The 25,965-nt window shown below is 44.1% G+C and overlaps 1 protein-coding gene across 1 annotated transcript; it reads right to left on the bottom strand.

Annotated features, from left to right (window-relative positions):
• Positions 1–77: 77 nt before the first annotated feature.
• On the bottom strand, positions 78–24,439 carry LOC306741174 (cystic fibrosis transmembrane conductance regulator-like; the record flags this gene model as incomplete). The annotated part of the gene is made up of 27 exons (XM_079223427.1): positions 78–278; positions 640–745; positions 1,231–1,403; positions 1,671–1,760; positions 2,362–2,517; positions 3,071–3,301; positions 3,758–3,858; positions 4,778–5,005; positions 5,659–5,809; positions 6,811–6,890; positions 8,225–8,511; positions 8,857–8,894; positions 8,976–9,104; positions 9,997–10,738; positions 11,155–11,241; positions 11,380–11,474; positions 14,049–14,240; positions 14,330–14,506; positions 15,666–15,758; positions 15,856–16,102; positions 16,463–16,588; positions 17,664–17,827; positions 19,258–19,347; positions 20,031–20,246; positions 20,922–21,033; positions 23,562–23,672; positions 24,387–24,439. The coding sequence occupies 27 exons, from the start codon at positions 24,437–24,439 to the stop codon at positions 78–80; spliced, it is 4,476 nt and encodes a 1,491-aa protein (XP_079079553.1).
• Between the last annotated feature and the right edge of the window lie 1,526 nt (positions 24,440–25,965).

The following is a 25,965-nucleotide window of genomic DNA, read 5'->3' as shown; positions in this document are numbered from 1 at the left end:
AAAAACGACATGACCGAGTGTGTGTGTGCGTGTGTGTGCGTGTGTGTGTGTGTGTGTGTGTGTGTGTGTGTGTCTGGCTAGAAGCGAGGGTCGTGGACTTCGTCCTCCGGCAGCGACGAGATCTCGGTGGTCGGCGGCCGCTTGCTGGAGTTGAGGCGCCGCAGCGTCGGGAAGAGGCGGAGCCTGTCGGCGGGGCTCATGGCCTGTTTCTGGTGACTCGTCTCATTCAGCAGCTTCTGGAGGGAGTCGTAGCTCCTGATGGAGCCGCCCTCAATCATCTGCACGGAGAGGAAGAGGAGGAGGAGGAGGAGGAGGAGAGGAGGACAGGGTTCCTACACATCTTGACCAATGGATTTCATGACTTTTCCATGACTTAAACCAAATTTCCATGACCAAACATTTTGTGAAATCTGGGTGTAAACATGAAAATATAAAAGCATCAACGTTCACGAGCTGCACATGAAGCTGATCGGCTTTTATTCCAAGTTAAAAAAATAAATGAATCAGAATTTGTGAGAACTAGTGTGGCTAGCATTAAATTCCAGATAAAACTGTGAAAACAGACTTTTTTATAACACTTGTAACTCTATCGTTCATGTATATTTATATGTGTTTTATGTGTCATGGTCGTCATCTCACCAGGAAGGATTGGCACTCCAGCAGCGGCTCCACTCGGTGCTCTGACAGGACGACGGTGCAGCCGGAGAACGCGCGCCTCAGCATCTTCCTCAGGACCTGCAGCGTTCTGCGCACACACACACACACACACACACACACACACACACACACACACACACACACACACACACACACACACACACACCGTCATCATCATCATCAAAGGCCGTCTCTCTCTGCTGCTAACGCACATTAGCTTTATATTTTCTGATAATTTGCCGTGTTTCATAGTTTTGAATTAAAGTACATTTTATAATGTATATATGGTTTGTGGAGATATTCCATGTTGCCATAAGATCTTTTTTCCTACTCACATTTATGGGTCAAAGATATTTAGTTTTTTGGCGGAGAACTTTTAACTCAAAATCCCCCAAAAGAGTGTCGTCTATACAAAAAGACATTTTTAAAAAGTGGTGCACAGGTTGTTGAAGAAGAATCACTTGCTTGGTTCACAATGTTGTGCATATTCAAATGAAGTATAGCTGTGTGGAGGACTGCGATGTAAAGAGTGTGTGTGTGTGTGTGTGTGTGTGTGTGTGTGTGGACCCTGACATGGGGTCGAGGTAGGCGGACGGCTCGTCCAGCAGCAGGATGCGAGCTCTGCTGAGGACGCAGCGGGCGAGACACAGCAGCTGCTTGTGTCCGTTGCTCAACACGTTGCCTCCGTCCTCCAGCTGGAAGTCCAGCTTGTCCGGGAACTGTTCGATCACCGACTTCAAACCCACCTGACGACACACGGGAACCATTTTACTTTCAAGGGGGAGGAGGAAGAAGAGGGGTTGTGCTTTCAGCTACTGAGGCTGCAGCTTCATTTAAAGAAGCTGATTCTGAAGCTAAAGGTTCATTTACTGTCAAAGACTCTGAGATGTGTCTGGAATAGTTTGGGTTTCACATTAAGAGATTAAAGACCTGCTACGCTGCCCTCTCTCACAAACCGCTCTGGGAGAGGACTCTGGTTTCCCACCAGCAGAGGAAACCAGGAAGCGGCTCACCTCCTCGGCGACCCTCCACAGCTCCTCGTCGCTGTGCCGTCCGTGAGGATCCAGGTTCATCCGGAACGTTCCGGTCAGAATGAAAACTCTCTGCTCAAAACAGAGCGGAGAAAACATTTCAATGGCTGCATTTAAAAAAGAACAATTGGGAGCAGTTAGTACGCTGGTAGTATTTCTACGGCATTTAAAGTCTCACAACAAACTGGTTTAAGTTGAACGTTTCGGATCTAAAATTAAATAAATAGCATTTATGGTGATTCTCTGGCCAGACATGAGACCCGGTGACAAGTTACTGAAGCAAATCTTGACGTTTAAATCACGTGACTGACGTCAGCTGTATAGGTTTTAAAAATTATAAGAGGTGTGTTCGTCTGTTAGGATTATCCGACTGAACAAAACATGTTGGGGTCATAAACGTATGTTTACCACATAGATTCATGTTCTGCAGTAATCCAGAACACAAAACTACTCTCTACAGTTGTGTATGATTGTGTTGGGTGAGTTAGGTCATTCATGTTGAGCAAATGCCACCATAAAGTGTAAATATAATTTTATTGTTTCAGACTTTTGTCAGACTTTGTGCTGCATATCTTCTCCAGAATTCTGAACATTTTGAACTGTTCCTGGCTTTGTGGAGCCAGCATTTCCTCTCAGCTCTATCTGGATCGAACCAGCGATCTTCCAGCCGTACCTGTGGCACGACCCCGAAGGCCGTCCTCCAGGTGCGCAGCGACACGGAGCTCCAGGAGACGGCGTCGATGGAGACCTCTCCGTCAGAGGAGGCGAGACGCAGCAGAGCGGAGAGCACGGTGCTCTTCCCCGAACCGGTTCGACCCAACAGACCGATCTACACACACACGCACACACACACACACACACACACACACACACACACACACACACACACACACACACACTATAATATACTGTGCAGCACGTATGGATACAAGCACATGGCTGTGAAATGAACTGCTGTCTCGAGGTGTTTGAATCTAACAGGACGACACTTACTGAGAGCTGGAGAGAGAGAGACAGAGAGCTAGATAGATAGTTAGAGAGAGAGAGAGAGAGAGAGAGAGAGAGAGACGGTCCGTTACTCCACTCGTACTTTAATGAAACGTCTGGATTAAACCCTGATGATTGAAGTGAGACTGAAACAGTAAAACTGCATCAAGAAGTCAAAACAACGAGCTGAAAGGCGCCGAATCGTTATGAAAAGCTGCAGAGGTGATGTTGACCATCTGAGACGTTGGCCCCGCCCACATACACACTTTGATCCAGTGTTATAGAAAGAATATTGATTAAGGCAGCATTAAACTAACCCGTGAGACACAAGCCATACCCTTTCTGACCCTTTAAATGCACACTGTGCATAAACACACACACACACACACACTCACGCTCTGCCCTCCCTCCACGGAGAAGGAGATGTCGCTGAGCACAGAGCGCCCGGCCTCTGTGTATTTGACGGTGAGGCCCCTGACGTCCACGTGGCCCCGGCTGGGCCAGCAGCCCTCGGCGTGCGGGTTGTCCACGACGAGGTCCGGCTCTCCTTCACCGCCCGGCTCCTCCGACAGCGGCTCCTCCGACGGCAGGTCGATGAACTTGAACACCCGGTCCACCGAACGCATCTGAGAGGAGAGAGAGAGACAGAGAGACAGAGAGAGAGAGAGAGCAGAGTGAGTCACTGGGAGTTAACCAGTTTAGACACAGCTCACTACTGGTCGAGGCTAGAATGATATATATATATATATAGTAAAAGTCGGGTTACGAGCCGCTCCTACCTCCGGTCAGTGTCCCCGCTGTAGCAAGCTAGCAGCAGCGCTAGCTAGCGTTGCTGCTAGCTCCCCGCTGCTGCTGCTACTACCAGCGCCCCCTCTGCCCAAGTCGGGTGATGTGATGTCCCCAAAAGTCATGAAAACACAACTTTGTGCTTGACACACTCTTAACTGGTCATTGGCTGTGTGTTTTGTTCTCCTTTAAAGCAGATCTAACTATGATGCAAACAATGAGTGTGTATGTGTGTGTGTGTGTGTGTGTGTGTGTGTGTGTGTGTGTGTGTGTGTGTGTGTGTGTGTACCACATACCAGTCCGTCTACAGTGATGCTGGTGATGACGGCCCATTGGAATGTCCCCAGGATGTACATGGCCATGGCCACGATGACACCAACCTCCCCTGGTTTGTCCTCTGTAGAACACACACACACACACACACACACACACACACACACATGCACACGCACACACATGCACATCAAAAGCAGCTCTCTGATGTCAGAGCAGCTGTCAGGATCTGCAGCTCTGCTTCTTGCTCCATTGGAAGTAATGAGCCGTGAAATGACCCTTTAATTTGCCGTCGACAAAAACACGGTGCCATGACGCAGCAGCAGTGTTTGCACGTGTGCACTTGTGTTTCCCACTAAGTTAATCCAACACACACACTTCCTTTTGTACATGACATTTCATCCGGTGGCATTCCAACAGATAAACTGTTGCGATCCTGATATCTGACCACACACACTGTCACACAAAGATAAGGCCGAGGCGTCTGCACTCAAGGTCCAGTGGAAATAACAATGTGTTTACCAACTAACTAATTACGAGACGAATTACGAGACGTTCCCTCCTCCTTCCTGGGATTCATGCGCACAAACTGCCGCTGCTCTCGTTCCCGCAAAGACTTCAAAGCAACCTGTCCTAAATCCACAAAGACTCAGAGCAACCGTCCTACATCCACAAAGACTCAGAGCAACCGCCCTAAATCCACAAAGACTCAGAGCAACCGCCCTAAATCCACAAAGACTCAGAGCAACCGCCCTAAATCCACAAAGACTCAGAGCAACCGTCCTAAATCCACAAAGACTTAGAAGCAACCGTCCTAAATCCACAAAGACTTCGGAGCAACCGTCCTAAATCCACAAAGACTTCGAAGCAACCCGTCCTAAATCCACAAAGACTCAGAGCAACCGTCCTAAATCCACAAAGACTCAGAGCAACCGTCCTAAATCCACAAAGACTTTGGAGCAACCCGTCCTAAATCCACAAAGACTTCGAAGCAACCCGTCCTAAATCCACACACGCCCCCCCTTTTCAACCCCACCACTCACGGTTGGTTCCTACGGCGATGAAGGCGGCGGCCGTGAAGAACAGGGTGAAGATCACGTCGCAGCGGAAGAGGAACCAGCGCAGCGTGGACAGGTAGTGGAACCAGGCGGCCGTGTGCGTGTTCAGCGCCTTGTGGAAGAGCGTCTCGAAGTAGGTCTGACGCCCGAAGGCCCGGATCGTCCACAGGCCCTTCAGGGAGATGATGAGGTGGGAGAAGATGGGGCTGCGAGCTGCAGGAGAGGAGACGCTTTAGTGTGATGGACAAACAGCTGTTCCACCAATAAATACAAAAGAATGGCTCTCACAATAAATCCATTGAAGTGATGGAGGAACAAGTGAGCAGAACTGGCTGGAATACAACGTAATGAAATGAAAGAGTGAACAGAAGCAAGAATTTAGATAATCAGGATTTTTCTTTATGTATTGCCTCTTTTAGTTCTAACGTTATCAGAGTAGGAGTCACTTGTCTCTTTAGTTGGACCCTTAGCTGGACTTTTGGGGGATTCGTCGAGGGTATCTTTTGGTATTGCAAAATAAAACGTTGCCAAAACTGCCGGAAAAAACACACATTCGATGACAGAATCCAGAGCAGAAAAGTCCAAAAGAAAGAGTCCAAATCTAAATGCATTCATAATATATTTGTTAAGGTATAAAAGCAAATAACCGTATCCACATTTCAATTTAAAGTTTTTTAAACGTATCCAATCATATGGCAGCACACTTCTGCCATATTTTATTTGGATGTATTCACATTGCACATGTCTATATCTCTTTTTTAAGAGAAGGTCAGTCTTCTGACTCTCTTCTTGGTTATTGGGTACGTCTCTCCGCCGTCACCAAAAGGAGTCATTGCACTTTTCCCATAATGCCACGGCGCTCTCACCTTCGGCCTCCAGCAGCTTGAGTTGCTGTCCCGTTCGCAGGAAGTACTTTCTGAGCATGACGAAGATGACGGCCAACGGGATGGCGGCGATGAAGATGTAAGGCCGTATGATGGACACGATGAAGATGGCACCCGTTACGATCAATGTGAGCTGGTGTGAGAGGAGGAAAAAACATTTTAAAGAGTGGACAAAGAGTTCGTCTCAATAAAAGACAAATGATTACTGGATTTATTTTCTTGCTCCAAAAGCTGAGTGAACATTTAAAAAGATTGAGGGCATTTTTAAGCGTTATATTTCTGGAACAGATAAGCGACGTATGATTTATTTAACGTGAGCCACTTTTAAACTTTTAAATTTGAATCTAGAGCTAAATTGTGATTTCAATTTTAGTTTCGAGGGTGTGATTTTAATTCTGTTTTAAATGTATTCTCATAATCATCTACACCATATCTTCCTCATCGTCAGTGTTTTCGTTCATTTTGTAAAAAAGATAAACGACTAGTTTAATGAAGTAGTTGAGTAAAAAATGAAACACCAAAGTATTGTTAACTTAATGAATGGTTTATTTTTTGTCTTTTAATTGCGTTTATTATTGATATTTCCAATTTTCCTACTTCTACTGTAGCTTACAGACAATGAATACCCATAAAAATCCAGTTTGATTTCAGAGTCTGCAAATTTGAAATATTGACCGAATGCTCTAATAATAATAATAATAATACATTTATGTTGTAGAGCCCTTTAAAAGGCACTCAGGGGTACACACTTAAAAACAGATACAGTAAAGCAATTACAATATAAACAAAGCAAATAAATAAAAATAAATAACTAGCATCCTTGGTATGAATTCAGATCTTTAATAGGTGAGTTTTGAGTAAAGGAAGTGAGGGAGAACGTCTGAGTTCTAGAGGCAGGAAGCAGCAATGGAGACGACCCAGGTGTAAAACAAGCTTCTTACAATAACCTCCACATCATATCTATTATCATTTAGTTTGGCACATTACATTTTTGTGCAAATATCATCCTGTCTTTACTGAACACATCGTCTCTGTCGTTTTCATGCACGTTGAATATTCATATTTCAGTGCAGCACTGCGACAAATAGGCCTTGAAGCTTGAAAACATTGTGCCACGTTGTGCAGCTTAAATACCTGAATGAGGTCGAACAGCACCAGAGGCAGCATGTCGTCTATGGTGGCCATGTCCTTGGTGAACCTGTTCATGATGCGGCCTGGAAGAGGACAAACGGGAAGGAAAGTTAACTCGTATGAAGCTGAACAGATTCTAAAAAGTAGACAAAAACTACTATAACCTTCCTCTTGTGTTCGGGTCGGCACCGACCCGTTTTAGCTTTTTAAATGCATAAAAGAACCACATAAAATAGTTTATTGCATCAAGGCTTTTTGACTTTGTCAGGAACCTCTATTTCAAGAAAATAAAATAAGATTGGCTTGATTGGTTGTTGTTTGTCTACATTTTGTGTTATGACTTGTTCTGCTTTTCATTTTGTGTTTGTATTAAAGTTCTATTGCTGAAAAAAATACTTGACGTATCTTGAAGTAAATATATATATATACATGGGTCGAAATTGACCTGTTACACCATAGATGTTAACATTAAAATGAAAAAATAAATAAAACAAATTTATTTAAGAGATGTGTTCTAATATCCTTCAGTAATAGTCAGATAACACAACAACTTTTTATTTATGTATATGATTCTCTTGAGGTTCATTTGACCGATTTCTTTATTGAAATCGAGGTATCCTGACAAAGAGGCCCACACCAAAAATATTAAAACATACAACAATATTTTCTTGGATAAGGAAGCCTAACATGGAAACCAAGAGATGAGAAACAAAATGGATGACAGATAATAGTTTTTAGTGTATTTTACAGCTGATTAAAGACATGGGTCAAAACCGACCCGTTAACACAAGAGATGCTAACAGAAAGCTAACACAAGAGATGCTAACAGAAAGCTAACACAAGAGATGCCAACAGAAAGCTAACACAAGAGATGCCAACAGAAAGCTAACACAAGAGATGCCAACAGAAAGTTAACACAAGAGATGCTAACAGAAAGCTAACACAAGAGATGGTAACATAAAGCTAACACAAGAGATGTTAACAGAAAGCTAACACAAGAGATGTTAACAGAAAGCTAACACAAGAGATGGTAACAGAAAGCTAACACAAGAGATGCTAACAGAAAACTAACACAAGAGATGGTAACATAAAGCTAACGCAAGAGATGCTAACAGAAAGCTAACACGAGAGATGCCAACAGAAAGCTAACACGATAGATGCCAACAGAAAGCTAACACAAGAGATGCTAACAGAAAGCTAACACAAGAGATGCTAACAGAAAGCTAACACAAGAGATGCTAAGAGAAAGCTAACGCAAGAGATGCTAACAGAAAACTAACACAAGAGGTGCTAACAGAAAGCTAACGCAAGAGATGCTAACAGAAAACGAACACAAGAGATGCTAACAGAAAGCTAACACAAGATATGGTAACATAAAGAGGAAGGTATGTAACCCGAAGTAAACCGTGACCATCACCAGACTTCATGGTGTTGAGCACCTCCATGGGCGCTCGCAGCACGGCGCTGAGCATCTGCTCGTGCAGCCTCTTGGACACGGTGAGCAGCGTGTGCACGAGCGGGAGACCCCGGAAGAACCCCAGGGCCAGCACGGTGTCCGCCGCGGCCACGTAGATGTAGAGGATGTAGTAGGCGCTGGTCGGCGTGACGATGACCGCCAGGTGGGTGGGCGGCCCCGAGTTGTTCGGGTGCTGCTCGTCGATGAAGTTCGGCGCTGAAGGGTTGGCTCCGTCCCTCCAGATCTCGCTGGTTGGAACGGAGCAAAGGGTTGAGAACGAAGACACGGATTGGAGGTTTTGTTTTTTTATACACAGAAACAGTTAAAAAACAAAAACGACCCAAAATGAGTCCAACATCTAAAAGAACTGGTTCCGCAGAAATATTACCAATTGGAAATTTCATTGGCGATTCAAATTGTTTTAATATATGTTTAACATTCATAGCATGAATTGTATCTTTAGTCTCATAAAAAAGGGGAAAAAAGAGGGAAACATTTTTTTTATTGTTAAAAAATACCAAACAAATCTAATGAGAATATTTAGTGTTTCTCCTGCTTTTTTAGTCTGAAGGAACATGAAACGCAACACTTACTCAGTAATGAGGAAAATGCCAATGACTGAACCAGCAACCTATCAGTGGAAACGAAACAAAATATATTGTGAGATGAATTCACATAAGTAAAAACAACAACTTAAAAATGGTAATTTTACCTCAACGAAGAAGACGAGGACGATGAAAATCAAGACGTAGACTAAGCTCCTGTTGGTGGTGATGTAGCGAAGGTATGTGCTCCATGAGGTAGTTTCAAAGATGTTCTCTCGTTCATCCGCGAAGCATTGCTGCGAAGAAACCAGAACGGCTCTTACACGACGATAACCGGATTTATCCACACTTTAAAGTTACTATGAGGGACTTTCAGTTTGTCGATTCTGGCGGCCCCTGTGGACAAAAGCGGTAGTGTTTTCGAGCACCAGACTCCCTTTAGAAAACCTCTCATTTGACTGCAGCAGGTGTCTGCTCGTACATGGCCTTGTTTACTAATGTAGGTAATAAAGAGACATCAGAACTAATTTAAGACTGTTTTTATAACCAGTTAAAAGCTCTGCATAGTAACTTTAATTTGAGGTGAAGTATTATTTTTGTTGATATTCACAAGATCCTAAAAATGAGAGCGAAGAAAAGCTAAAAGAAGTCTAAACATGAGAATGTTTAGACTTCGTGCACTCTAGCGCAGTGGTTCTCAAACTGTGGGGCGCGACCCTCTAGTGGAGCGCGGAGGTATTACAGGTGTTGCGTGGGGAGATTTTTTCTTCTTCTTTTTTTTAATATATATTTTAGAATTATTTATTAATCCCAGAGTGGGGAAAATATTCTCTGCAATTGACCCATCCTCACACATATCTGCACTCATTTTGTTTTGTTTGACACAACTTGAACGTTATTGTTATGATCTCATATTCAGTGCAAAACAGGTTATTTGCAGCGATCTGGGTTACTTGAAAGTGATTTCAATTTTCTTTATTATATTATTTGAAAAAGCACAGATGGAGGAGGAGTCACAAAAAGTTCTTTCAATACAAATTCAGCATAGATCATTTTGTGATCAAAATGATCTAAATTTTGAACTAAGCCAGGGGCATGAACATTTTTCTTCCTCCAAATTTGGGCGTGAAAGAAAAAGTTTGAGAACCACTGCTCTGGCGTGACCTTGAGCGTCCACCAAAGCCACACCTCCATGTCTGCTTCGTCCACGTCCTCACTGATGTCATAAACGCTGTCCTTGGACAGGCGGCGGGCGTAAATGTCGAGCTCGGACACCAGGTCGCACTGCGGCGTGACGGACAGCTTTCTCCTGAAGGACGACTGGATCTGCTCCCTGCGCTCCTGGCCCTGAGTTTTGGTGATGAACGCCAGGACGGACTGGCGGCGCTGCCCGTTGAGGTGCTGCAACCCGTGGTGGTACAAGTTCCCCCTGGGGAGCACCTCCTCCACCTGATCGTCCTCGGGCACGACCGAGAACTTCCGCTCGGAGAGTTCCCGCGCCCCGTCCTCTATGGTCGTGGACTGGGGAGTGTTCCCGGCCTGCTGGGAGTTCCCGATGAAGGAGAACTTGCGGGCCGCCGCCGCCAGCGGATTCAGGATGAGGGACTGTTTGCGTTTCTCCGGGTAGCTGTTGCCCCCGGGATGGCCCTGGGACCCGGAGACGATATTCGAAGGCGGCGGCTGACGGAACGACCGGCGGAGAGTCTCCGTGAGGATGGAGCTGCGGCGCTCCGCGTTGACGTTGTCGTAGGCCTCCACGCCGAGGAGGACGGAGCTGAAGTCGGGCCGCTTGGCCTGCAGCTCCGAGAAGGTGCCGTAGAAGAAGCAGTCTCCGTTGTGCAGCAGGAGGATTCTGTCCGCCCGCTTCAGGTGCTCCAACTTGCTGGTGACCACGATGCGCGCCTTGGACGCCATGAGTTTACACACACACCTGCGAAGTGACGCAGAAAGTTAGAGGTTAAAGAGAAATTCATGGATTTCTTTTTTTTGATAAAACAAGGCGCAAAAATGGTTGGTAAATGGTATGAACGTAAAATCTTCAGAGAATAGCCGCGCTTGAAACTAACAAACTACTTTATTACTTTGTTCAGGCCTCAACTACAGAACCAAAATGTTTTCCCCTCTGAAAGATGGCCAAAATCCACATTTCATCAAAGCATAATTCCCTTTTTTTGCTTGACTCCCGTTTCCTGAAAATGGACCAGCGGGATGAAGCGGCCGTAACTCTCCACAGAGAGTTTGAAATAACAAGAGATAACCTTGACCTTAAAAACGTCCTCCTCCTCCTCCTCCTCCTCCTCCTCCTCCTCCTCCTCCTCATGAAAGACTCTCTGTTGGGATACACACTTCTCAAAGATCTCTTTCTCTGTCACAATGTCCAGGTGGGTGAAAGGTGCATCCAGCAGGTAGAGGTCTGCATCTTTATACACAGCCCTGAGGGAGAAAACACACAGAACAGAGAGTCTGCACTGAGAAATGTTTTAATAAATAATTAACAAAATGTTCTTGTGATTGTGATTTTTGCCATAATAGGATGCATGGAGGTGAAGGAGTCGTGCGGACAGGAAGTACCTGGCCAGGCCGAGGCGAGCCCGTTGACCCCCGCTGAGGGTCACCCCTCCTTCCAGGAGATGCGTCTCATCTTTGTCGGGCAGCAGGTCAAAGTCCTGGAGAGGAAAACAAAGAGTCAGCTGGTCAAACGCCCACAAAGCTTTTTATACAACAACAAGGCGAAGGTGTTGGATTTGGCAGCATTCAGTGGGAAACAACGATTCTTAGTTTCAGATGAACGGTAACACAGTTATGAATATTATATTTCTGCCTGTACAATGCCACACGCTGGCCCTTTAAGGCGAGACACTAAATGCACTGGTACATTCTGAGGGTTTTTGGTGCAGTATTTTGGTTCCATAACACGTCTTCTTTGAGAATAGTGGAAATAAAAACCTCAAAAATACAAATTTAGGTGTTTATTTTACTACTTTTGCATCTGTAGATTTCTCCTAAATTCACCAAAAGTCATCATTGCTGTTTTTGCATATTTAAAACACAGAATTTCAGAAAACTTGTAATGCAAAAAAGAATCATCTTAATGTCAGTAATGAACTCGTGAAGTTTCATGGTTATATCTAATAATTATTTATTTTACCCTCTTCACCTGTAGAGTCTTCATCATGATGTAATGTAACTAAACTTCTTTAAAGGACGTTTTCTCTCCATGAGTTTGTCCTCAGACTCTGATCCAGAAATCTCCACTTCAGCAGCTCTTACATCACCAAACTTTACTCTTTCATTGCTACATATATTCTGAGGGTTTATGCAGAGAGGTTTGTTCACAACGCATTCAGCGCCTCATTTACACACATTTATCACTGGAAACATGGAGAAAATATATTTGTTCTAATGGCTGTTGAAAATATTTTATGATTTATGGAGTTATTAAAAAGAGACATAATAAATCCCCTCTGTAAAAACCCCTCTGACACGTCAACAAAATGAAGTTTCAAAATGAAACAAAATGAAGAATTTTGAACCTGGCTTCATCCAATGTTCAGACTTCTGTTCAGGAGATGCATGCAAATTAGCACATATTTCATAAGAAAATGCCTCATTTGCATATTTAAATGAAAATAGTCACCTGATATCTAGTAGTTTACATGTCTACCCCGCTCACCTGAGGAATCTCAATCACAACCTCCTTGTGCACCAAAGTACATGAAAAATAGTCGATAGACTAGTCGATTATGAAAATAATCGTTAGTTGCAGCCGTAGTTCCAACCTGACAGTTGAAGGTCGGGCGCTCAAAGCAGAGGAAGTCATTTCCATACGACATACAGCAGAACTGCTACTGTCATATGGTTTTATATACACCTCTCCTCAAAAAGACAAAATAGAGGCTGTTTTTACAGTACTTTGATATGAATGTTGCACGGCAGCTTTGTTTGCTGTGACAACACGTTGTGTTTTTGTCAAAACCGCCGCAGCAGACGGGGGCGGGCGACTGAACATGGAGCCGCCCTTTCATTGATTTTACTAGAAGTAAGACGAATACGGTGCGTTTAAAATATCAACATAATAAAAAAATGACACTGATTTATGAGCGGGAACTTTATGTTCTCACAGGTTCCAACGACTATTACATTTCTTTTTTACAAGGTTGTGGCAGCTGGGACCTATGTTCATTACTCATTGTATTTCATCACAATAATGTGCTGCTCATTTAGTCCTACATATATTCCCAAAATATATTCCTGAAAAGTACTATTTTAAAATGACATATCCAATGTATCCTGAATGTTAAACAGTGCAGAAAATGTGTTTGAATCCAAATCCTAGAGTTTTTTGTGTCCGTTTAAACCTTCATAATTATAAATAAGTGTATTAGTATTTGCGGAATACATCAGCAGCCTAACGGACACATATACTTCATATTCATGGAGGCAACAGGAGCTTGTTTTCGGCTCAACGAGGCCCACAGGTCTGATGGGTTTGTAACCGTCCGTCACTGGGAACCAACGAACTCATGTTCCATTTTCCCTGTTCATTGAAAGGCTTTCAAGTGTTTTTGCTTTACACCCGGGACCAAAGAGGAGATGCAGAATACGCTAAATAGAGTCTGAATAAATAGTGACACTCATTAAGTTTCTGCGGGAGCTGCAGGATAGAAACGCTGAGTCAACAGGAAAGAAACTTGGGTCCACGTATCCGTTTCTCTCTGATTGGAGCCAAACAGCTCGTGGAAGCGTGCTCAGTATCTTCCAACACTGTCTCTTTAATCTGTGTACATTCCTATGCAAACTCCCCCCAAAAAATGCACAGAATTGTACTACTTTCTCTTTTCTTTTCTACTTTTGTAGCGAATGAGCCACAACTGCAATCCGTTGTGCGACCCTGTGTTGAATAATGACAATGCGTCTGTGTTTTGAACACTCATGTCCGTCATGCTCCAAATACTTGCGTTTTTTCGCCCAAATATGGATGTTTATATTTATATTTCAGGGGTGGTAGGCTCCCTGACGAACCATTTCGACTAGATTAAGAGTTCTTTAGGTGATCGACATCCGGGTGACAGACTGCACCAATTTGACTGCCTTGGTGCTTATATTACATGTTTTTTCAGGTGATTGTTTGTGCAGTATGCACGAGTAACAACAGCCAACACAGTTTTGGACTCCAGTACAGAAATCCACTTTGTCCGCACAACCAGAAGAAGAAGAAACAGAAGGAATAGTGAAGGTACCTCCTCCAGCTGGCAGGCCTTGATGACGGAGGTGTAGCGGAACTCGTCGTACGTCAGGCCGAACAGGATGTTGTCCCGAATCGTCCCCGGCATGATCCAGGAAGTCTGTGGCGAGAAGGAGATGCGACCGCTGTGTCGGATTTGACCCTCCGACGGCACCAACTCTCCGAGGATCATCATGAGCAGAGAACTCTGAGGGGGTAAAAAGAAAAGGTGCTACTGAATGCATGGTAGGCGGATTTTGGCGCGGCCTCTGTAAACGCTACTTTTATTTGACCTACTTTCCCCGAGCCAGTGGATCCGGCCACCGCCAGCATCTTGCCCTTCTCCAGGTACAGGCTGATGTTCTTGAGGACGGGCGTGACGTAGAGGTTGGTGAAGAAGACGCCGGCGTCCCCGTTCAGGTGTCCGTTGGCGTTGTTCTCCTGCTTGATCTTCTCAAACAGCTCACCGATGCCCTGAAAAAGAGTTCGGAATCAAGAGCCATTCTCCGGTTCTCTCATATGGACGCACCAAAGCGTGATGAATCACACCAGGGCCCCGTTCCTCGTACGGGGTTCAACGAAGTCGATCAAACGTCCTATTATCCATCTTAAATTACCGCGATGATTGACGTCAGGCTAACTCGGTTCCTAAAAGGCTGATCAGCCCTCAAACAGTCTCGTTAATTCGAACCAGACGTCAGTCATCTGGATAATTGCGCGTGCCCGGTCCTCTTCAAAAGGGGGCAGCGTCGAGCACAGAATCCATGATCTTCTAACAGTACAATGGCAAATGAACTCAGAGGAACAACCTCTTTTTTCTCCGCTGAGGAGCAGGAGATGATCATGAACGCATATGAAGTCAAGTCCATAATCATGGCAAAGTCTAATGCTGTATTCACAGCAAATGCGTTGCAAATATTCGCAACGCTTTTGATGTGAACGCAGTTTAACACCGCCCCCGCTGCGAGACATAAGCATCGCAAAATATCAAACAAGTTAAATGCGTCAGTGTTGGGAAAATGTATTGGCTAATGTAAAGTGCCTCGTCACTCAAATCAATCAGATTATATTTATTGAAATGTGCCTGCTGGCAGTAGTATACAAATTAATGTATACGTATGAGGATATATGTACTGTATGTATCATGTACTATATATGGGTATATAGATGCATGTGTAGATTACCATATAACTAGGAGCTGGGTGGGTCAGTATGTATGTATTGATCATAATCAGAAATTCAATCAATTGAAGCATTCAAAAGCATTCAAAAGGTATGGGCGAGCTTTACCCAGCATGCAGTTCGGTGGTGTAATTTTATGAATGTACAATTATTAGTGTCACAAACTGTTGAGTCGTGGTGTTTTACCTGTTAAAGAGTGTTAGTTGTGGGCTATTAATTGTTGTTATAAAGTTTTACCCAAGACAGGTAAGTTGCTACGACCGCTGCGCCCTCAGCGGTGAAAAATATATATTTTTTGAATGAAAACTTCATCCTGTATGGAAATGTGAAACCGTTATACCGCACAACCCTACTTTGTAGTACTTTTAAGACTCTGAACCCTCAGTACTTGGTATAAATGTTCGGGGACAAGAGCACCAAGTTCTTGTCCGATGCTCAGAGACGAACAAACCTTGTCCCAGGACGCGGAGACGTTGACCAGCTCCAGGTCGGTGGTGGTGAGGTTGTACTCCAGAACTTTGTACTCTTCCTTCATCAAGAATTCCTGGAGAAAACAAAAACACGTCAGTATCGTCATCGTTCAGAGATTTGGTGTGTTGGCTGCGGTGTGACCGGAGGAGGGTATCCCTCTCTGAACCCACCTCGATCTTCTGGACCAGCGCCAGCGTGTCGTACCACATCTGGATGGATCCCGGCAGCTGGCGGGTCAGCGACATCCGCATCACCATGCAGTAGGCGGAGGTGGTGAAGATGCGGCGCAGGATCATGCCCTTGCTGAGCGCGTGCGGCACGACGGCGGACACGATGACGATGATGGCGGAGAAGAAGTAGGAGGCGCTGTAGAAGTACCGCAGAGAGCCGATCTTCCTCGTCAGCGTCATCTCGTCCCTGAGAGTGGGAGGAAGAAAAAAAATACAACTTTTAATGACATACAGGAATACAATTACTAGAACAATAAAGTTGTATTGAAGGTACAATTACAGGAACTACCTAAAAAGGCGTCTTTGCTTAACATGTCAGTTTTCACGCTGCTATAACAATAATCAGAGATAACATGGATCCACCAAGATTCAGGGGTTGTTTACTGTATGTAGATTAAAATAAACTAGAGCAATGCTGCAATTGTTAACGATAAAAAAGAAAAGGTTTCTTTGCTTTATCACTATTATTATTATTATTAAGAAACACTGGTATCGGCCGGTTCCCAAAGCCCAGGTTATCGGTATCAAGTGTTTTCTGGCGACTTACCGCCTGATGTTCTTGATGATGGTCTCCATCACGTCCTCCCAGCCGTACGCCTTCACAGAGTGGATGTTCTCCACGATCTCCGAGGTGAGAGCCAGACGGCGGCTGATCATTCCTCCTCGCTTCACGCTGGAGATCGATAGATCAAATATAAATATGTGTCCTGCATGTTTTACATTCTAAAGAGAGTGGGAAACACTGCGAGACGTGGAGGGGAAACAACGACAGGTAAGTGTGCGTGTGGTTGTGACGTTGTGACGGTGCGGTTGTGATGGTGTGGTTGTGACGTTGTGACGGTGTGGTTGTGATGGTGCGGTTGTGACGGTGCGGTTGTGACGTTGTGATGGTGTGGTTGTGACGGTGCGGTTGTGATGGTGCGGTTGTGTAGTTGTGGTTGTGACGGTGCGGTTGTGTAGTTGTAGTTGTGACGGTGCGGTTGCGACGTTGTGACGGTGCGGTTATGTAGTTGCGGTTGTGACGGTGCGGTTGTGACGTTGTGACGATGCGGTTGTGTAGTTGTAGTTGTGACGGTGCGGTTGCGACGTTGTGACGGTGCGGTTGTGTAGTTGCGGTTGTGACGGTGCAGTTGTGACGTTGTAATGGTGTGGTTGTGACGATGCGGTTGTGTAGTTGTAGTTGTGACGGTGCGGTTGCGACGTTGTGACGGTGCGGTTGTGTAGTTGCGGTTGTGACGGTGCAGTTGTGACGTTGTAATGGTGTGGTTGTGACGATGCGGTTGTGTAGTTGTAGTTGTGACGGTGCGGTTGCGACGTTGTGACGGTGCGGTTGTGTAGTTGCGGTTGTGACGGTGCAGTTGTGACGTTGTGATGGTGTGGTTGTGACGATGCGGTTGTGTAGTTGTAGTTGTGACGGTGCGGTTGCGACGTTGTGACGGTGCGGTTGTGTAGTTGCGGTTGTGACGGTGCAGTTGTGACGTTGTGATGGTGTGGTTGTGACGATGCGGTTGTGTAGTTGCGGTTGTGACGGTGCAGTTGTGACGTTGTGATGGTGTGGTTGTGTAGTTGTGGTTGTGACGGTGTGGTCGTGTAGTTGTGGTTGTGACGTTGTGATGGTGTGGTTGTGACGGTGTGGTTGTGACGGTGTGGTTGTGATGGTGTGGTTGTGACGGTGTGGTTGTGACGGTGTGGTTGTGATGGTGTGGTTGCGACGTTGTGACGGTGTGACATTGGTTGCGTTTCCCCACCGGTGAGGGCCCATCTTCTGCGAGAGCCAGGCCTGGACGATGCCCAGCAGCGTCAGGGATGCCAGCGCGCAGAAGCCGTTCACCTCGATCATCTCCCAGAGCAGAACCATGATCACAATGCACTGCAGCGGGGTGATCCAGACGAAGTGGGCCAGACCCAAGCTCTGTGAAAAGACCCAAAAATAAAAACAGTGACCATAGGGTGACTTTTAATTAGGAGCAAGGGACATTATTACTATTTTCCCAATGGATTCATTGCTTTAAGTCTAAATTCTCAGATTCCAGCTTCTTAAATGTGATTGTTTTCTGGTTTCTTTACTCCTCTATGACAGTTTGAACAAAACAAGACATGTTGGGAACGTCATCTTGGGTTTGGAAAACCACCAATCAGCATTTTAGTTGCAGTTGGATGAACACATACAAACTAATTTCATGCGCAACAGAGCTAAACACTTCAAACTGGAACCGTGTATACAGCCATGTTGTTTATTCTAAACTGGCGAGGAAAGTCTTAGTCGGCGAACACTTTTTTGATGACTAATCGATTAGTTGAATTGATTCTCATTTCCATAAAGAATCGCACAAAAAAATCTGGACTGAAGAAACCAAATTCCCCTTCACATTGTGCATGAAAGAATGAATGAATGATAAAAGAAAAAGTATGCAGTCACAAAAGTAAAAGGAGTCAGTTTCATCCGGTGAACATCAGCTGTACTGAGATCAAGTACTCTCATATCAATAAACACACACACACACACACACACACACACACACACACACACACACACACACACACACACAAACACACACACCACACACTCCTCATTGTGTGTTTGTTTGCAAACACGTGTGTGTATTGTTACAGACCTATTGTCTTTCTGATTGGCCCTCGGCCTGCAGAACAGAGAGCTCTGTGTTGGGTAATAAAAATGTTTTCACTGAAGAAGTCGGTGAGTGTGCGAACTGTCAATCTTCTTCTGTCAGCGATTGACCCCCCCCAAAAATTAATACACATCACATTCAATCATAGTCAATTTCAAAAGTTTCACATTTTTGGGATGTGGAGCATTAAAACCTAACAATCCACCAGCGTGTTTAAAAGGCTTGTTTTTGTTATAATTGTTAATATTAGGCAATTTATCATAGTCATAAACTGAAAAAACAGAACTCATCTTTGAATTTTCAAAATGAATTGTCAACCAAACAACCAGATCTTATAAAAAAAAGTAACTAAAAAACATACAATTTGCACTCAATGACCAAAAGTCACCGACAAAAGCTAAAAGAAACCAGTGAATCAACTTTGAGTGAAGCGCATGGAGCCCACATTTATTTTCCAATATTTATAACACTTTGAACACGAATTGTTCTTTTGAATTTCTTATGATTTATGGCATGTATAACCGAGTTATAGACATTTTGAAGTTCTCTGTCCATCTAGCCACAGTTGTGCTGTTTCTATATGGAGGAGTGGGACTTATTATACAAGTCCTACTTTTTACTATTATTAGTATTATGATTATATGTATTACAATGAAAAGCGAGGCTGCAATAAGTCAAATGTAAAGCCGCTCCAGTCCACATGTTCGCTCACCTCATCCAGCTTGTTGAGGTGCGCCGACATCAGACTGACCAGCTGACCGGTGCTCATCTTATCCAGGACTCGGCTGGACAGCTTCAGGGTCTGGAAAAGGACCAAAAGGGGTGTTGGGGTGGGGCACAAAAGATGAGAAATTGTTAGAGAGGAAACTGGTTGACACATTTATGAGATTATCATTTAGTCAAAAAAGTAGAAATATAGGAAAAAAAGACTAAAGGACTCAAATACAATATAAATGCAGTATTATATATTATAAAAATACAAAATGTTTGCATTTTGCCGACACGTTTCAGACGAGCTTCGTTCGTACTCGCCGTGGTGAAGCCGGCTCTTCGTCTCGCAACTTTTTCTACGATGTTGTTCGGCGCCCGCGATCACGTGACCGTCACAAATGGTTCACTGATGAAAGCAATATCTACATTTCATGCGATTATGTGTTTTGAGATGCTTTTTTGAAACAGGACGTCTTAAAAATCGACATTTGAGTCAATTATTTTGCAGACAAATCAAATAGTTTTTAGGATATTCAACCGTTGTTTCTTCATAATGCTTTTAATACTCGACTTGTTTCTTTACAGTTATTGTACAAAGGCAATGAAGCCGCCCATGAATATTGAGAGTTTACAGATAATTACAATCCCTCCTGTCATGGTGGAGGTTGGTTTATGGCTTCAGTCTATTTTTGATTCCAGTTTGAACTCTTCAGACATTCAGAGAACCGCCGGCGTCTGGGCTCCGTGAACAACCCGCCCCGCCCCCCGCTTCACCTTCTTGTATATGAGGCTGAACAGGGCGATGCGGATCTGCATGCCCAGGTGGTGCAGGCCGAAGATGGCGGGCTGCAGCAGCAGGAAGCGGGCGGTGAAGAGGAGGCAGAGGCCCAGGGCCAGGAAGTATCCCAGGCTGCGCTCCGGAGCGTGGAACGGGTCGAAGGAGGCGATGATGCGGCCCAGGAGCTGAGACTGCACCGCCTTGGAAAGCTCCTGCACATTTACATGAATAACTTTTATTTACTTCAAATTACTTTATTATTTGGTGTCATATTCTAGTTTGTTACTGAAGAAGGGGATGCATGATTTGTGCTCACCCAGGCGGAACAAAATATACTTTTGTATATTTAAAACATACTTAAATATTCTAAAGTATACATAAAATATACTATCAAAGAAGTGTACTTTCTGCAAATATATGAAAAGTATACTTTAAAAAAATATATTTAAAACAAATATACTTTAAGTGTAAGTTCTGTGCAATTACTCAAATGTACTTAAAACACATTTTAAGTGAGCTATCGGCATGTATATTAGCACATACAGCGTAATATACTTAAAATGTGCTAAGTATACTTTAAGTTGTTCCAATTTAGCACACAAAAATATACTAAATATACTTCAAGTTGTACTTACTATACTAAGTACTACTTAAATATATTTAGTACAAAAGAAGTTGTTCCAAAATAACACTTTAAGTATACTTATGATTAGCATACTTGAGTATACTTTAGTATACTAAAGATTAAATATACTTTGTATATTTCTTTTTCGCCTGGGCAGTCGAGCGCAATTCTTTTTTTTTTAATAATCTTTAATTCGCTCTACTGTTTTGTTGTATATATATATTGAGTATTTTGTATTCCCCGAGGAAGATGACAGACTCACCCCGAGGTAGAGGAGGACCCCGAAGAAGACGAAGGGGCCGATGAAGCACCGGGCCAGCGCTCTCATCAGCCTGGGCTTGTTCTCGGCCGACGCCACCTCTCGGTCCCATTCTCTGTGAGGGGGACAGAGTTACGACACAGCAGCGCAGAATAAACACCGATCAGCCAAACACCAGCGACGTTTGGGCGTTCCATTCGTCCGCTACGACTTTGGCAACAAACCGACTTTGGCAGGCGATTCCGTCCCAGAACGAGAAGCTAGCAGAGGAGCTAGCAGAGGAGCTAGCAGAGAAGCTAGCAGTACATTTATCTGTGTGTGTTCCCCCCAACTCGTTAGAAGTTATTTCTTCTTCTCAAATATAGTGTAACATTTTACATGGTATGGCTCCGCCTCCGCTTAGTGATTTCATTAAACAACACACTCAAAGTGAAGACACACTAGATCTGCTTCAAGAGGTGATTGTGTCATTTCAGGTCAGGCTCTTTTAGCAAATCTGCATTTTCTGTGAATTCAGCAAACTCGTGGAACGCTCTTCATCACACAGACGCACAACAGAAACGCACAAAACATTCAAACAGCCTTAAGGAACGGCTCGTTGCCATCAGGTGAGAAGCATTAATGTTGGTGTATGTGTGTATTTGTCTTGTTTAGTGTTGATTTAATTTATAGCTGCTTATACTGTAGGTACACTATTTGCTTTGATGTGAATTAGTTTTGTCTAGTCGTTACTGTCTGTCTATCTTAGTTGCATTGTGTTATTGAACGTTTTGTATTTTCAGGCTGCCATAAAAGAAATCTGGCTAGGGACAGCAGATGGAAATTAGCCTCTCTGGCTAACTCTGGCTCACTTACAGTTTTACTGTTGATTAGTGTGCATTTGTCCCTGCAAAATAAAAACAATGAAAGGGAATGGAAACAGAAGGGCCGCAACAGTTCCATCTTTTGCCAGCGTGATGAGATCCTCTCCAAAAGAGGTGTTGACGGTACACAACCCGCTTTAATGGACGGTAAATATCACGTTGCCAGAAGCCTTCGCCATAAGCAAAGATCACCCACCGCTGCTCGTTCTTTTTTTGACGAGAGAATGCAGCTTTAACACATGAAGCATAAACTTCTATACAACCAGAGTAGTCACCTCCTGGTGGTCAGGAGAGAGAATGCAGCTTTAACACATGAAGCATAAACTTCTATACAACCAGAGGAGTCACCCCCTGGTGGTCAGGGGAGAGAATGCAGCTTCAACACATGAAGCATAGACTTCTATACAACCAGAGTAGTCACCTCCTGGTGGTCAGGGGAGAGAATGCAGCTTTAACACATGAAGCATAGACTTCTATACAACCAGAGGAGTCGCCCCCTGGTTATCAGGAGAGAGAATGCAGCTTCAAAACATGAAGCATAGACTTCTATACAACCAGAGTAGTCACCTCCTGGTGGTCAGGGAGAGAATGCAGCTTTAACACATGAAGCATAAACTTCTATACAACCAGAGGAGTCGCCCCCTGGTGGTCAGGAGAGAGAATGCAGCTTTAACACATGAAGCATATACTTCTATACAACCAGAGGAGTCGCCCCCTGGTTATCAGGAGAGAGAATGCAGCTTCAACACATGAAGCATAGACTTCTATACAACCAGAGGAGTCGCCCACTGGTGGTCAGGAGAGAGAATGCAGCTTTAACAAAAGCAGCCAAAAGTTTCACATCCATTAAAGTTGTCTCTGATAATAATCATAGACTTCTATACAACCAGAGGAGAATGTTGAAATCATTTTCCTGGAGAACACAAGATTGACCATGCAGGACATTTAAGTGTTTAAAAAAAAACTGACTTTGACAGTCACAGAGATGATACAGGGTTCATTTAATTTGAGAAAAGAGAATGGAAGAGAGGAAGAGAGCGAGAAAGAAAGAGTGTCGAGGAAATGAGATAAATACATTGAAAGCAGAGAGAGAGAGAGAGAGAGAGAGAGAAAGAGAGAGAGAGAGAAGACTTAACCTTGTCCATCTGCTGCCTGGTTGTTGGTTTGTTTGGCACACACAGGTTTGGTTGAATGCCAGCCCATATTTTAACTTGATGCTGACGGAGCGTGGCTACTGTAAACACATGTAAAGGGCACATAGGAAATAAAAACGCCAGGTGTGTCGATTTTTCTTCGATCTCTTCCTCCGTAACATTCTTTAAATGTATTGTATTTGGTATGCAAGCTGATCACGTGCACATCGTCGACTGACACCTGCGTCTGCCTTTATGGCTCCACTGCCCTTAAGTTAAGTGTTGACTGTAATCTTTGTATTACTGTTTGAAACAGAGTTTTTTAATCTATGTATTTAATGTGAATATGCTTCAATGAATACAAATGTAAATAAAAAATGAATTGCTCCAGACTTATTATTTACCGGGCATCCGTTGGTCCGCGTGCCAAAGCTTGACCAACCCAGAGCCCAAAAACCACGACTTCATCACGCTGTGGACCCCGATTACCAGACTATACTATAGTATAGTATAGTCTGGTAATAGACAATACTTCTTATCTGTTCTCCCATTATCTGTAATCTCTTTATGAGCCCGGGTTGCAACACGACTATACATATCTATATACAAAAGAAAAAGAACCCACGAGTCACGTAAACAACTCAAACCTCTCGAGTCTCTCAGAGAGCTTGTCTGCCAGGTCGAAGGAAGGAGCCTTGTACACGTCCGTCAGCTCCAACTTCTTCTGGAAGCCCTTCCTCAGCAGCGGCGTCGTCCAACTGCACGAGAAAACCACACGGACAGATCGCTGGTATTAGATGTTGGAAGCAGAACCAACAGATACGGTCTAACACGTATAGAAAGAAACTGACTAAATGTGTTTGAGTTCAAAGTGCACCGGACCGCATCGTCAACAACTGCTGGAAGATGATTCAATTCCATTTATTTTGTACAGACTAAAAATCACAAATTTGCAACATGTGCATCTATTGGCATCTTCTGATATAAAGGATTCAGTAGTAAGCGGAATAAAGACGGAACAATTACGACTATTAATAATAACAGCAGCAGTGGATATAATATAATATTAATGGTAATAAAAGCATTAACGATAGTAGTAATAGTCAGAGAAAAGTGATGAATAATAAGACACTGTGTACATATATTGTATTAAAAACACCTATGAAATACATTTTACGATTCGGTGAAGCTGTTTGAACGATGATATTAAATGTATGCGTGTGTGTGTGTGTGTGTGTGTGTGTGTGTGTGGTTGGAGGATGAGGCCAGTGTTTGGAGTGTCTGAAGCTTCAGTGTGAACTGACACTGGTTGTAACTGGAGTAATGCCCTGAGGTTTCAGACTCAAGGAAACAATCTCCAGTCTCTGAAAATAATCAAAACCTCAAAAACACGCTCAGAAAGAATAATTAGCAAGTGAAGCATTCCAATAATTACGGAGAAGCTTAAAGTAAACGAGGTAAACGCATCTTACCAGAAGAAATATTTGGAGAGGAAGTTGGCATCTTCCACTGGTGACTTCTGCATCCTAAGTGTGCCGCCAGCTGGTCGGCTCGAAACACATTTAGAGACAAACTGGCACAGAGCAAGGGGTTGACACAGACTAAATACAAAAAAAATACAAAATTAGGGCGTGGCTTGCGATCACACAGGAGGGCGGCACACGAGCAGGTAGGTGTCTGAAACGAGAGACAAGGTGAGTGACAGACATCACAACAGAAACAGACAGTAAACACAGAACTGCCCAGAAGGTCTGGGCGTAACAGTAGCTGTAGCGGGCGCAGGAGACCAGGCGGAGGAAGTCGGGGATCCTTGCTTCTGGCAGGCTGATACATACTCCCCTACATCCCTCTCCATTGCAGGAAACTCGAGAAAGGTGGGCCCACTGGATGACCTGAGATCGGAGAGAAGAGGGGACAAGCAGCCTGCTGGGGGGAAAAACTTGAAAAAAAGATAAACTTAGGAAAATAAATTAAAATATACTCTAAACATGTACTTTAAAAATATTTAAATGAGTACCAGGGGCACGAGTCCTCATGTCCTACTTCCAGACCGGTGAGACACAAACTTCGACGCTCAGTCTGTTAGAGATGAGAGACGAGTCCGATAGTGACACCTGCTGGCTCAGGGGAGGTACTAGACGTAGCCCAAGTACTGTACTGTTTGCATTTGAGGCTACTTTATACTTAGCCGAACAGCATCCCGTCATGCGCGTATTTATGTATACGATATCAGACAGCAGGCCTAGGTACTAAATGTACAGCCCGCCTCTGCTGTGGACTAAAGAGGTAGTGTTGGGTCTGGCGCCCCCTGTGGACTAAAGAGGTAGTGTTGGGTCTGGCGCCCCCTGTGGACTAAAGACGTAGTGTTGGGTCTGGCGCCCCCTGTGGACTAAAGACGTAGTGTTGGGTTTGGCGCCCCCTGTGGACTAAAGAGGTAGTGTTGGGTTTGGCGCCCCCTGTGGACTAAAGAGGTAGTGTTGGGTTTGGCGCCCCCTGTGGATAAGTGTGTTATCATAATTATGCAGATGACACACAACTCTACATAACTATATCACCAGGGGACTATAGTCCCATACAAGGGATGGCTAAATGCATTGAAGAAATCAATAACTGGATGTGCCAGAATTTTCTTCAACTAAATCAAGAAAAAACAGAAGTAATTGTTTTTGGTCCCAAGGACGAACGATTGAAAGTGAGCGCTCAGCTTCAATCACTAATGTTAAAAACCTCAAACCAAGCTAGAAATCTAGGTGTAGTTATGGATTCAGACCTCAACCTGAACAGCAATATCAAGACAATTACAAAATCAGCCTACGACCACCTGAAGAATATATCAAGGGTTAGAGGACTTATGTCTCAACAGGATTTGGAGAAACTTGTCCATGACTTTATCTTCAGTAGACTTGACTACTGTAACGGTGTGTTCACAGGTCATTTATCTTCAGTAGACTTGACTACTGTAACGGTGTGTTCACAGGTCATTTATCTTCAGTAGACTTGACTACTGTAACGGTGTGTTCACAGGCCTCTGTATTCAGAGCGCTGCAGCTG

The sequence above is a fragment of the Taurulus bubalis genome (assembly GCF_910589615.1).
Source record: "Taurulus bubalis genome assembly, chromosome: 9".
NCBI lineage: Eukaryota > Metazoa > Chordata > Actinopteri > Perciformes > Cottidae > Taurulus > Taurulus bubalis.
Note: the sequence above shows the minus strand (reverse complement) of the source record. Positions and strands in the feature narration are given on the sequence as shown.